This window comes from Trachypithecus francoisi, unplaced genomic scaffold (genome assembly GCF_009764315.1).
Source record: "Trachypithecus francoisi isolate TF-2019V2 unplaced genomic scaffold, Tfra_2.0 Lachesis_group0, whole genome shotgun sequence".
NCBI classification, from domain to species: domain Eukaryota; kingdom Metazoa; phylum Chordata; class Mammalia; order Primates; family Cercopithecidae; genus Trachypithecus; species Trachypithecus francoisi.
Window position 1 is genome coordinate 161,612,658 of NW_022681453.1, and position 14,834 is coordinate 161,627,491.

Here is a 14,834-nt window from a genome sequence, read left to right on the forward strand (position 1 = left end):
AAATGCTTGGGGGACGAAACATTTAACTTTTAGATAAGAGTTTGATTTTAAAAGATTGCCTTTATTACTTTAATCTCTTTGGAAATAATACATTGAGGTTTCTAAGAAGCCTTCAATCCTATACCCATACGTGCTCCAGAACTAAGGTACATACTATAGTGTTTTCCAGTTACAGAGTTTGGGTGGTGGCTGGTGATTAGGAAAATAATGATTCTCACTACTGGGACTTTTTTACTTTTAGAGGAAAAAAGTAAATGTCTTCAGCACCCAGCACAACAGATTGGGGTTATCTTTCTATTATAAACAAACAGATATGTTTTTCTTTCGGAAAGGATGACCACTCAATTCTTTTAGAGTATACATCTAAACATCATTGGTCAGTGTCTCAGTGCAACATATCCTAGATTTAATAACGTTCATTTAAAAACTTACAAGATGCTTGAAGGAATTAAGTAGGAAAACATGTTTTTCAATTGAAATAACTTGCTTGTTAAGCTTGTTGACCAATTTAAAGTTTTTTATTCTATTAAAAATCTGTTTTAAGCCAAAATGGTATCTAAGAACATGTTACACAAATTATTCATAAACCATCTATATACCTGTTACTGCAGGGTTACATTTGGTGTTCTGTGCAATAAACTGTGTGTGTTACAAAGATAAAGATCTCAGAAATAATCCTGGGAAGTCTGGGTTGCCTGGACAAAGAACTACTTGTGACTAGGGACTTCTTGCTTCTCTCTCAGAAGAAAAGGCTACATTTAAACAGCATCCTATGAGACTAGTGGCTTCAATATCCTGAACAAGGGGACTCCAACTTCTCTTGGACTCTTAAGACCCATGGGTTCTGGCAGTTGGCTTTTTTAGGCCACTCCTATAACAGCAGCACACCCAGGTGTCTGTCTGTAACCCTCATAGAAAAGGTAGCTTTTGTACTAGATTTGTAAGAAGGGAGATCAGCTGAGGGGGAGGAACAAGGATCACTCCTCTGGAATGCAAACCCACAGTATGCAGCCAACAGATATGGCCTCAATACGTCTCTCCATGGGAACACAGCAATCAGGGAAACGCTGCATCATCTTCTTGCTGATGTGTGGCTTCTAAGCTTCCCCAGTAAAGCCCATTCCTTAACCCATACCTGACACTGTAAAACAGTATCCCAAGCCCTAACGCATAACAGAAAGAGAACCACTTTGAACGACATTGTGCAATTGTGCAATATTCACTCTTCAAATTGACATGTTAATTCAAGTTTCAAAAAATATTGATGTGGCTTAAATAGGCAAAATGATGAAACAAAAAAGCACACTTCAACTTCAATGACTGATCAAGACTCAAATCACACATGGTAAATGGTAGGAAAAGTAACATGCTTTAGTAACAAAACATTTTTACCTCTAAAGCCAACTGCTGCACTTGACCAGCTCCATGAACTCGGAGAAGAGAAAATATCAACTTAAAGTGCCCAATGCATTCACTCTCAGAACCTAGAGAATAAGAATAAAATGGTTTTTTATTTCCAAGAGATGTTTGAAATTATTTAGCTTCAGAAAACCGATATAAACTTTTTTACTGTCAATTTTAAGTCTCTGATAACCCTTTCTAAACATCTGTGACATGAAGTAAGTGGTTGACCTCTAAGCAGCCATAAGTCTGAAAAGGCAAAACGTAAGGTACTAGAGCTTTTTAGGTTTACTTTGTTTGCATTCCTATCTCCACCCCTAACCCTCAGGCTAAGACCTTTATCAAATAAACAATCCAAATATAGCTCAAAAATCTAAAGTGTAAGGTAGTAATTTTATTCTTTACCTCTAGACCTTAGGGTTACCCCCCTCAACCTAGTTATACTTTGGGAGACTCTGACATGATCTGGCTTTTAAATAAGACTAGGTTAGAACTCTGCCACTTAACTATAATACAAACTGGTATGAATATACAAAGCACTCCTTGTGAAAATACATAAAATGAAATGGTATTTCCATTCCTACCTACCTCAAATCCTAATCCCATATATTTACTCCCAATTTTGTTGTTAATAAAACAAAAGCATGAAACAGGTTTTGTTCAGCATATTCTTCCTTTTCTATGTGGCAGTAAAACAGTGTAATTTTTTATCTTTTCTCAGTAAGCCTCCTTAAAGAGTCTGAGAATATTCTATAAATATGTTGCTTTTAAATTCATTTTCAAACCACTTCTTAATAGGGAATAACTGTCAAATACATTAATGACACACAAAGCATACTTCTAAATTACAAGAGAGAGTTAATTCTAATAAATGTGATAGATATTATCAGAAGGATTTCTGCACAGGCCTTTCTTCAACTTTTTACAAATTCCAAATCAACAGTCTGCTCTGCTACAATTTCTTTGTACCTAACACACCACTAGCAATATTCGACACTTTGACAACTCCAAAAAAAAGACAACGTTTTCTTCAGATTTTATAACACTGTCTTTAATAACATCCCAATGTACATCTTGTAAATGCGTAATTTTCCCAATATTTAATTACTGTTATTTAAATAACTTTTTGGCAATAATCCAAAAGTCAGAATTTTAACAGTACTTTAATACATACCAAGAAGAGTAAAAATGTACCTGAAAGGTAATGTTTAATGTTATTTTAAAAGATCAAGTAACTTAAATTGAATTTGTATTATTTTAGGTTTATATTCTATATTTATTATCAAAGTTAGAGTTGAAAGAAGCTGTTAGACTTTCACTCACCCATCTCCCTGGAGTCAGGCTAGAGTAATATTTTTGGAAATGTCCTCTTAAAGATGATTAAGAGTAGGAACTCTCACATCTTTATTTCAATTTTTATACACCAAAAACTTCAGGCAATTTTTCAAAAATATCAGTGCCCATATGCACATGGCACTGGTTAGAGACCAGAAAGGAGGCAAAAATTAGATGACTTTTTATTAAATAACTCTAATTCAAGCACTTATACTTGATATGTTAACTTATGACATTAATGCGAAATTTTATGCTATCAAACTATTCTGCCTTTTCAACTCATTTAGATACATGTTCTCATAAAGACATGAATTTTTCTAAACATGGTGCCTTGACCTCTCCCCCCAGCTTAACTTTTATTGTAAAAATATTACAGGGTCAATTCCCTGTAATGTTATATTAATACATTATAACCAAGTATAATTTTCCCTGAGTTTCCCCGATCAAATTGATTATTGGAATTTTTAGGGCTCCTGTATTATACTGATCAAAGGTTTAGTCACATACCTGGATTATATTTTATGACATTTCTCAGAGCCTCCAAAGCCATTTCTACTCTCGGTAAGCGATCTCCATGTTGTTCTGACTCCACTTTTGCAGCATGTGTGATGGCCATGAATGTGTGCAGGTACTGGGCCTGGGAGCCTATATAATCCAAGAGACTTGCAGCAAAAGCTTTTGGAACCTAATCAAAGCAGACAAGTATTTAAAAAACATGGGTGCCCTAAGAAATAACTCCATAGCAAAAGAAAGAACTTTAAGCTATGAAAGTGAATATACATGATAAAATTATACATACATACGAATACACCTAGGCATTATGGGGGACATGTAGAGGGCAGGAAACATACGGTATTTCTCAACTTCCAGAGATCTGATATACTCCCATTAGTATCTTAGTGTAACAATTCTGAGATTAGAATACCTCCTCCCTTTATCAATCGAAGTAACAATATGATATAGAACTTCTAAAATTTGGTTATATTTTTATAGTTAAAAGTTACATAAAATTTAGAACATAGATTCAAAGGACAATTTTCAAAGGGACTTCACAAGTCACTTAACTCATTCTGCTTAATAACTATTTACATATATATTACTCTGTGATAAGTGATATATATTTGGCTTAGTAAATTTTTCTTCTAAGAGCAAACTCTAAAACAAAGCCTCACTTCTTTCCTTCTTACAAACAAATCAACCACCAAATCCTCTTTGCCACCTCCTACAAGTCAGGTGCAGTGGCTTGCACCTGTAATCCCAGCTACTTAGGAGGCTGAGACAGAAGGACTGCTTGAGGCCAGGAGTTTGAGACCAGCCTGGGCAAGAGAGTGAGATCCCTGTCTTTAAATAGAAAAAACAAAAAATGAGAGCAAAAACTCCCTATATGATCCCCAAGCCCTCAGAAGAAGCTCCTCAGTTGCTTCTGGAAGTGATTAGGAATCATTACAAAAGATGACCTGATGTGACTCCAGTCATCTTCTAAAAAAATCTTTATTTTCAACCTATATTTTCTCCTAATACTGGCCAGAGGAAGCCTCAGGTCTGGTGGTCTGATATCCCTTGTGATGAAATGAGCATGTAATTGGCCTTGTACGTCCATGAAGGACTACTGAGTTAAAGGCCATGGCCCAGTGGGATAGCAGTAGGCATAAAATATAAGAAAAAGCTGGGCAAGGAACAACTTCTTGTGAACAAACTTCACAAAATTCAGTTCTTCAACAATCAAGATAAAGAGGCTCACAAGCTGTCAGTGGTTACCCCATCACAAGCATTTGGTATTATTTCAGTGTAGAGGCACACCTCAGAGATAGTGTGGGTTCAGTTCCAGATCACCGAAATAAAGCATATTTTTTGGTGTCCCACTGCATAAAAAAGTTATTTTTATATTATACTGTGGTCTACTATTAAGTGTACGATAGTATTAAGTCTAAAAAAACTATATGCATACCTTAATTAAAAAATGCTAACCATCATCCAAGCCTTCAGCAAGTCAATCTTTTTGCTGGTGGGAATGTCACCTTGACGTTGATAGCTGCTGACTAATCAGGGTGGTGGCTGCTGAAGGTTGGGGTGGCTTCCCAAAGTAAAACAATGAAGTCTGCTCTATCAACTGATTCTTCCTTTCATGAAAGATTTCTTTGTAATATGTGATCTGTTTGATAACATTTTATCCACAGGAGAACTTCTTTCAAAATTGAAGTCAATCTTCCCAAACCCTGCTGCTGCTTTATTAACTCAGTTTATGTAATATACTAAATCTTTTGTCATTTTAACAATGTTCACAGCATCTTCACAAGCTTTCACCTCAAGAACCACTCTTTGCTTATTCACAAGAAGCAACTCCTTATCTGTTCAAGTTTTATCATGAGATTGTAGCAACTGAGTCACATATTCAGGATCTACTTCTAATTCTAGTTCTCTTGCTAGTTCCAGCCCATGTGCAGTGACTTCCTCCACTGGAATCTTGAGCTTCTCTAAGTCATCCATGAGAGCCAGAAACAATTTCTTCCAAACTCCTGTTAATGTTGATATTTTTACCTCCTCCCATGAATTACAAATGCTCTTATGCATCTAGAAAGGTGAATCCTTTCCAGAAGGTTTTCAATTTACTTTGCCCACATCCATTAGAGGAATCACTATCTATGGCAGCTATAGCCGTATGAAATATATGTCTTAAATAACAAGATGTAAAACTTGAAATTACTCCTTGATCCATGGGCTGCAAAATGGATGTTGTATTAGCAGGCATGAAAACATTAATCTCCTTGTACAACTCCAGCAGAGTTCTTGGGTGACCAGTAGGTGTGGAGACCTACTGAGCAGTAGGTCTCCACACTGGGCTTATAATATTCGGTAAAATATGCATAAACAGATGTGTTGTCATTCAGGCTTTGTTTTTCCATTTATAGAGCACAGGCAGAGTAGATTTAGCATTTTTTTTTTTTTTTAAATAATTTCAACTTTTCTTTTAGATTCGGGGGTAGGTTTATAAGCTTGTCACCTGGAGTACTGAAGTTTGGGGTATGACTGTCACCCAGGTACTGACTACAGTATCAACCTTGACCACCCCCTCTTCCCTCTAGTAGTCTCCAGTGTCTATTATAGCCACTTTTATGTCCATAAGTACCCACTGTTTAGCCTCCACTTATAAGTGAGAACAGATTTATCAATCTTAAAGTTCCTAGGATCTTCAGAAGGGTAAATGAGCACTGGCTTCAACATAAAAGTCAGCAGCTCCATCAGCCTCTACCAAGACAGTCAACTTGTCCTTCGAAGCTTTGAAGCCAGACATTGATTGCTCCTCTCTAGCTAAATCCTAGCTGGCATGCTCTCCCAATAGAAGGCATTAGAAACTTTAGTGTAGTGACCTTCAATTATCTTAGCTAAGTTTCCGGGTAACTTGCTGCAGCTTCTCCATCAGCACTTGCTGCTTCACCTTGCACTTTTATGTTATGAAGATAGCTTTTTTCTTTAAACCTCATGAACCAACCCCCCTAGCTTCAAACTTTTCTTCTGCAGCTTCCTTACCCTCTCCCTCAGCCTTCACAGAATTAAAGAGAGTTAGGACCTTGCTCTCAATTAGCCTTTGTCTTATGTGACTGTTGTGGCTGGTTTGATCTTCTATCCAAATCATTAAAACTTTCCATATATCAGCAATAAGGCTGTTTCAGTTTCTTATCATTCATGTATTCATTGGAGTAGCACTTCTAATTTCCTTCAAGAACTTTTCCTTTGCATTCACAACTTGGCTGTGCAGCACAAGAGGCATAGCTTTCAGCCTGTTTCACCTTCTGACTAGCCTTCCTCATCAAACTTAATCATTTCTAGCTTTTGATTTAAAGTGAGAGACCTGTGACTCTTGTAGGGTTATTAACTGGCCTAATTCCAATATTGTTGACTGGGAATAGGGAGGCCACAGGAGAGGGAGACTGGGGAACGGATGGTTGGTGGAACAATCAGAACATATACAGTTACTGATGAAGTTCACTATTGATGAACTTCACTATCTTATGTAAACAATTAGCAAGAGCAACATCACTGATCACAGATCACCATAACAGATATGATAAAGAAAAAGTGTGAAATATTGAGAGAATTACTAAAATGTGACACAGAGACATGAAGTGAACACATGGTGCCAACAGGCTTGCTCGGCACAGGGTTGCCACAAGCCTTCAATTTGTTTTTCTTTTTTTTTTTTTTACAGAGAAAAGCAACATAGTAAAGAAAGTGCAATAAAATGAAGTGTGCTTCTATATAGTGTGACTAAACTAGTAACTTTTAGTAACAGATGATCAAAGGTATCAGATAAAATTAAAAGCAGAGAGCTTACCTCCAGTTGGAAAGTAGGAACTTCATTATACACCCTAACAAAAATCTCCCCTACAATAAGTTCTTTGGCATGATCACTGTAGACAAATTCTGATCCATAAGTTTTGTCACAATCACCCTTTTTAAAAGATGAAAATAGACTGTTAGATGTAAATCTATCCATGTTCAGTTTAATAACTTAACAGATAAATAACTTGAGAGATCTATGCATTTTCTAGAGAAAAAATGTGGTGTGATACATGTCAGAGCACTTAAAATGACTTTGGAATAGGCACACAATTACATTTTTTTTATTCCAAATATTACTATTATTAACTCATTTTAAAATTTCAAAGGATCAGAGGTCAGCTAACAAAAGTCTTAGAGCAAGAGATTATAAAACAAGTATGACACTTTATACTTAATCAACTCAGCAGACATCAGACCTAGTAAGATGTAGTACAACAGAGTTGAGAAATGAGCATATTTGGACTGGGTTTTAAAAAGTAATACACTGGGCCAGGCACGATGACTCACGACTGTAATCCCAGCACTTTGGGAGGCTGAGGCAGGCAGATCATGAGGTCAAGAGATTGAGACCATCCTGGCCAATATAGTGAAACCCTGTCTCCACTAAAAATACAAAAATTAGCTGGGCGTGGTGGCACACGTCTGTAGTCCCAGCTACTCGGGAGGCTGAGGCAGAAGAATCACTTGAACCCGGGAGGCGGAGGTTGCAGTGGGCAGAGATCACGCCACTGCATTCCAGCCTGATGACAGAGTGAGACTGTGTCTCAAAAAAAAAAAAGAAAAAGAAAAAAGAAGTAATACACTGAACAAAAGTGCTGAAAAACAAAAGAGGAATGGGAGAAAAAGTCCCAAAGAAGATTAAGAATGAAACCAAAATGAATTTAGGTTGGACTAAAATAACATGTAAAAGTATACAATAAATTATAAAATGCTAAACAAAGAGATGTTATTATGTCTATTCCGGCAAAAGATAATGTACAGAAGGCCGAGCATGGCGGTTCACGCCTGTAATCCCAGACCTTTGGGAGGCCAAGGTGGGTGGATCACCTGTCAGGAGTTTGAGACCAGGCTGACCAACATGGAAAAACCCCATCTCTACTAAAAATACAAAATTAGCTGGGCATGGTGGCCCATGCCTGTAATCCCCGCTACTCGGGAGGCTAGAGCAGGGCAGGAGAATCGCTTAAAACCGGGAGGGGGAGGTTGCAACAAGCCGAGATTGCGCCATCGCACTCCAGCCTGGGCCAACAAGAAGGAAACTCTGTCTCAAAAAAAAAAAAAAAAAACAAAGATAATGTACAGAAATGTGAAAGCTGTTCTCCCTAGCTCTGCAATTCTCAAAAATTTTATCCATAAAGAGTTCTAAGTACTAACATGGAATGAGCTCAAAAACGCTAAATAATGGAGATATTACAGTAATAGCTACTCTAATTTCCAAAGCCACACACATAATTATCTTCAAAGTCATCAAGATTCAACCATCTAGTGTATGGATTATCCAGGTCTTCTCCTTATTGCCCATCCTACTGCCTTTTTTTTTTTTTTCCCATGGCTTAGTAATAGCTTCTCCACTAAAGGTGGTAGGGTAGAAAAAAATGTTGAGTTTTGACACTGGAAAGCAACTTTCACTTACTAGGGAAAAGAGGTCGGAGTGAACTAAAATAAGGTTTCTGGGTTAAAAAACTGGTTAAAATAGAAGACAGCTGTATATAAGTGGTAACAATAATAAAAAATCCTGATGTATTACCACATACAACAAAATACTCTTCTTAAATGGGCCAAATATTAGATAGCAGAAAGCCATACTGACTGACACTAAACTGAGAAATAGTTTTCTGTTCTAATCAACACTGCTATATTTCCAGAGATTCCATCAGAATAAATTACCGAAGAAATTTATAAAACAATGACATACTTTTTTAATCATGTTTTCTTGTTGGGATTCAAGAAATTCAAGTAATTCTGCTCTTGTAGAATTGTTCCATATCAAATACGGACTTTCTGTGTTGCTGTTAAGCATCTTCAAAATCTAGGAGACAATATTACTGTTTTATAACATTTAGTGAAAAAAATTATTGACATTATCAATTATTAAAATTGTCTATCATATGCCAAATACTAAAATAGTTCCCTATAGTAAAATGGACCTCAATAATAAGTATCTCAATAATTCTAACAAGTTTGTTGATATGACCCACTTTACGGCTGAGAAAAACTAAGGCTGCAAATCATTAAATTATTTGTCCCAGGTCTTACAACTGGTAACTGGTGAAACTGGGATCTGAAACTGAGTCTGACTTCAACATTCTCAAAATCTGCTGTGCCATAGTGAAATTCAATATTTTTAAAGTATTTAATAAACACATTGTGAATATAAGCTTGAAAAGAATCACAACATAATACCTTTATAAACATGTATTTGAAAATAAAACCAAGTCTTTAAGAAGCATACCTGTATGAAGGAAAATAAAATTTATGGGGAGAAAGCTAGATTTTCTTGACCACACCCTGATACTGAAGGCTGTGCAGTCATTCTGCAGGCATAGATTATGGCTGCTTAGGCAACTGGTGTGCTTTCTTATTGTTAAGCTCTCCTCAATTTGAAATGTAAACACAGACATTTCACAATTCCTTAAATGTCTGAATAAAAAGCTTTTATTTTTACAGAGGTCTATTGCTAATAGGAAAACAGAGGAGTATAACCTCCATCTTACACAGACATGCAAGCCTTGTTTTCAAAAGGCTAATTTCTTGTTAAGCATTTTATTAAATCCAGATGAAGCTCATGCCAACATTTAATTTTGAAATGCTATAAAAATTTTTTGGTGGGGATGGCTATAGAAGTTAATCCCGAACTTGTTGTCACTTTTGGAGAGAATGCTTTCAGTCAGCAAAATGTATCACATAGTTGAGTAAAAAGTCCAGGAAAATAACTAACATCAAGAGTGGTCCTGGTCGTCTAGTGTTTAGGAAAAATAGTAAAAACAAAAACAAGATTAAAAAACAAAAACAAACAAACAAACAAAAAAAACCAGTGGCATCTAGAGCCACTGCCTTTCACACATGGGGACTGAAAAGCATGGCAAGCACTGAAAACTGGACTCAATCACATTGGATTAAAAACAAATAAGCTATTTAAAAGTTGTAAAATTACTTTGGAAACCTGAGGATTTTGTCACTTACAAAAGTAACAGTTTATCATTAGAGAAAACAAAAGAAAAAGTGCCTACAATTCTGCCACTCAGAAATAATTACAGTTAACATATTGGTACAAATCTATCAATCCATTTATTTTGTTATACCAAACATAGGATCTAGTGTCTTCATTTAAAATCTTTTAATGCCTTTCAGTACTCTGTTTACAATTAAAGGATAATAGTAACCTATTTAACGGATTTCTAGTTTACCTAATTCTTTAATGCTATATTCTTAGATTATTTCTCAATAATCCTTGCAAAAGAAATTAAAGAGGTTGGGAGATCTATCATGTCATACTGATTTTTGTAATGCATCTATGTATGTACACAGATACATATATATGTACACGTGTATATATGTATTTACTTTCAGGATTTTAACCCTGCATCTGAATAAGCTATGGCTTACAATAAATAGCTTGAAATAGACTCTGCGTCTCCTGTCTCCCAGTAGTCTGCCATTGTGAAACACCATTCCAACTTCACTCTCTTGTCCTGTCCCTTTGTGACTCAAGGTTGGTAAGAATTATGATGGGCTCCACAGCTGAGAAACAAAGTTAATTTGCCCTTGCAAAAACTGGACTTGTAGAACTGACATCATTAGCATCAATCCACTATAAAGTGAGTTTCTTGCTTGAGAGAACAAATGTGAACGTTCTTAATTTTTAGGTTTCCTAAATCAATATTATTGTATTACTTTACTGCTTAAAGGATCTTGCACTATTCATTAAAACCCAGGCTACCTCTGAAGCACATACCTCAGTCACACTAGCCACAGCAAGTTTTCTAGCAACATAGGGTGTCAGCATGCCAGCTAAGCTTTTCCTTATGGTTGGATTTTCTGGAGTTGCTTGTTCTTCAGCCAAATACCCTCCAAGGCGACTCAGAGCATGGACACTCAGTTTGGCAAGGCTGTTGGCTACCTCCTGTTACAAAAAAATTAAGTTGTTCAAGTAGATCTGTTATCTTACACAGGTAATACTATAACTTTACTGAATCACACTATATGGAACATATTTAAGGAGTCAAAAGCCAACCAAACAAAAAGGGTACAAGAGTACCTAACATTGATACCAGAAAGTTCATGTGTTGGGGCTTGTTTTTTTACTTAGAAGGACTAACTTATACCCAATGCAGTATATCTAACAGACAACAGGAAGAAGCACATTTGGTGGTAATGTGGGAAGGAGGGGATAGGTAGGCAGCCCTGCCTGCTAGAAGCACACATTTACAATATGAGCAATAAATGAGAGCACATAGAAGAGACAAAAAAAACCTATAAAAATCAGACAAGTACTCAGGTATTTAGGGGAGCTAGCCTCAATTGTCTGATGGTAACATTATATTGTCCTGTGTTACACAACCATAATTTTGCAATCATAAAGTTGACTCTGAGTAATTAAGAAAGTATTAAATTATGTCCAGTATATGCCACTGCAAATTCCCTTGCCTTGAATCCTTTCAGCATAAGCAATTACGACTAAAAGTTTTGGGTCTTAAAAAGCAATAAACCTAATTTTCCTGAAAAACAATTTATCTCTGGGGACTCTGGATAGCTGCAGCTTTGCTTTGCATTAGTTTAGCACTAACCTATAGTTTGGGTTCAAATTCAGTATTAAAGCAACGTTAAAGTTACCTGCTGGTTTGTTTCTTCACTTTTCTGAATGCCACTCTCTTCTAGTGTATAGTCATAATTAAACAGAAAACCAAGCAGATACCACAAAATTCCAGCCTGAAATAGGTGTGTCTGTAGCCAGAAATCCACGGCAAAAGAACTGACACATTCTACCCCAAGAGAAGCCACCCGGGGAATACTCTGAGAGAAAAAGAATGAGAGAATTAGTTGTTACAGAGTTTAAAAAAAAAAAAAAAAAAAAACTCCTAAGAGGAACCGGTTATGCACGTATGTCAAGCTAACTACGTTATTTTGTAAAATGTTTACCTCTTCTTGTATTTTCAATTCCAATTTAAATCTGAATCCTATATCCTTTAAAGCCTAAAATTAAAAGTGACCTCATAACGAGATACCAGAATTACAACCTTTAAGGCTAGTGTCAGAAGACTTGGGAATAGTTTCTTATTTCTTCTATTTTTAATTCTTAAAAATAGTGACATGGCATCAATAGCAACTTACATGCTAGTGATCTTAAATGTAACAATAACTTTTGTGCAGTTGTAAAAATTTATGTCAGAGTTTCTATTCTGTAATCAAATACTTCTAAGGACATCAAGTAGACATAGTAGAGGAGATACTTTCATCAGTTCCCTCACTTATTGATACTTTAGTATGAGATCAGCATCTCAATCCTGTTTTATTCAAGACAACTCTCACTCTGCCCAGTTATCTAAGACATCTCTCTATCCCTCCCAGTCAACTATCACATCTACCCACAGTCAACCTTCCTCAGGTCTGGATTGGGAGGAAATAGTAAGTTCTCAGATCTCTAAAGCCTTTCCCACCAAGCAGTGCCTGAACTCTCCAGTTTTCAGGTTTTAATGGCCCCCTCTCTTTTCTTTTCTTTCTTTTTTTTTTTTTTGAGACAGGGTCTCAATCTCTTGCCCAGGCTGGAGCGTAGTGGCCCAGGCTACCTCTGAATCACATACCTCAGTCACACTAGCCACAGCAAGTTTTCTAGCAACATAGGGTGTCAGCATGCCAGCTAAACTCTTCCTTACGGTTGAATTTTCTGGAGTTGCTTATTCTTCAGCCAAATACTCAGCCTCCCAAGTACCTGGGATTACAGGCGCATGCCATCACACCCAGCTGATTTTTGTACTTTTTGTAGGCAGAGTTTTGCAGTGTTGGCCAGGCTGGTCTCGAACTCCTGACCTTAAATGATCTGCCAACCTTGGCCTGCCAAATTGCTGGGATTACAGGTGTGAGCCACCACACCGGGCTGGCCTTTTACTTTTAATAGACTTATTTATTCCAGGCTTCTCTTTTCTCCCTGCCACTCACTCTAATGTTCAGATGGAACCCACTTCCCTTTAGGTATATCACTTTAGTCTTATTCTTTGCAGGCCAGCCTAGAAACAAAGCCTCCATTTACAGCAAGGCTTCTGTGAAAAACACTTTTAGAAATCCAAATAATTGACTGACAAATAACTTTAGGAAAACAATGTGCTTATAAATTAGGAACTGGCTAGTTGACAAAAAGACACTTTGCTGTCTCTGTATCTAGAAAGCATTAAAGATTAACTCTACCTTGCCAAAATATAGTACCCGACAGAGATCCTTGATAATGCTAGGCATTTCCGTGATCTTCTCTCGGCATTCTTCAAACTGAGCAGCCACACTATAGCATTTACTTATGTGTCCACACACCTACAGACAACACAACAGAGCAAAAAAACCAGTAGAGTCACACAGGCATTCCTTATTTAACACATTAGAAATCAAACCAGCAGAGATTTGTGAATAATGCTTAATGGTATATACAATGCTCCAAAACTAAATAGAACGTCTTTACTAGATCACTAGTCTTTCTCATCAAGACCTCCTATAAATGCTGGGGTAGCTGGCAAACCACAGCCACTACAACCCATGGGCCAAACTGACCATGGTCTTTGTACTACCAAAGAGCTAAGAATGGTTTTTAGATTTTTAAAGGGCTGTAAAAAAGTCACAAAAGAAAACGTAACATAGACTGTATGAAGCCTGAAAGACTCATATTTACTCCCTGGACCTTTATTTTAAGTTTGCTAGCCTCTGGATTACGGTATTTTTGCATAGTTTATTAACATAGCAGAATATCACAATTCTATTTACACAATGGACTTCAAAATAGAAGATGGAACTCAACAGCCAGTACTCGTTTTATATTCTGAATTTTGCTGGCATAAGCAAAAGGCCAAATAAAAAGACACGCTCTACAAAGCTCTTAATGAACTCCTGATGAATTTCCTATCTTATAACCTTAAATGTTAAGCCAGTTAAAATACTAGGGATAGGAGAATGAGGGATGGAAGATATGTGAAACAAGAATGGCATAAAGCTGGCTAATGGAAACATACAGGTTCAATAAACTCTTCTCTAGAAAGAAAACTTAAGCCAACAGATCACAAGTGCTTTAGTGCAGTTGATACACAGATCAGCAGCATCAATGACACTTGGAAACTTGTTATGAAAACATACTCTCATGCCACAACCCTAGACCCAGTAAATCAGAAACTTGGGGTGGGGTGGAGCTCTGCAACCCACAGTTTAATTACCCCTCCAGTTGATTCTCATGTATGTTAAAATCTGAACCATTGATCTAGTGCAATTTTCTTGGAACCACAGGTTTTAGCCTCACCTGTACTGACATGTCACTTGGTTTACTAGAACGAGTCAAGACTGCCACACAGCGACTAAATGCCTCTTGTAACACCTGCAGAGGAAGAAGTCAACTATTAACTCTCCATTTTGACTTCAAGTCTGAAAAGCCTTTTCCAGCAGTAATAAAATATAAATAACCCTTTAATGTTAAATATTTGAGACATAAATGTTTGATTAACATTTGCTAAATAAATAGTAAACAAAGGACTCCTACAAGTTTCTTTTTAAGCATTTCTAATAAG

The 14,834-nt window shown here is 36.6% G+C and overlaps 1 protein-coding gene across 1 annotated transcript in view; it reads right to left on the reverse strand.

Moving 5' to 3' along the window:
• The window catches only part of DNAJC13 (DnaJ heat shock protein family (Hsp40) member C13), a 123,699-nt gene that overhangs the window by 24,713 nt on the left and 84,152 nt on the right, over positions 1-14,834 (reverse strand). The window contains exons 38-45 of the mRNA XM_033212670.1: positions 14,570-14,644; positions 13,480-13,599; positions 11,911-12,090; positions 11,033-11,200; positions 8,993-9,106; positions 7,070-7,186; positions 3,244-3,421; positions 1,393-1,484 (exon numbers count right to left, since the gene is read on the reverse strand). Of these exons, the coding sequence (XP_033068561.1) occupies positions 1,393-1,484; positions 3,244-3,421; positions 7,070-7,186; positions 8,993-9,106; positions 11,033-11,200; positions 11,911-12,090; positions 13,480-13,599; positions 14,570-14,644 (1,044 nt within the window). The remainder of the gene's footprint in view (positions 1-1,392; positions 1,485-3,243; positions 3,422-7,069; positions 7,187-8,992; positions 9,107-11,032; positions 11,201-11,910; positions 12,091-13,479; positions 13,600-14,569; positions 14,645-14,834) is intronic.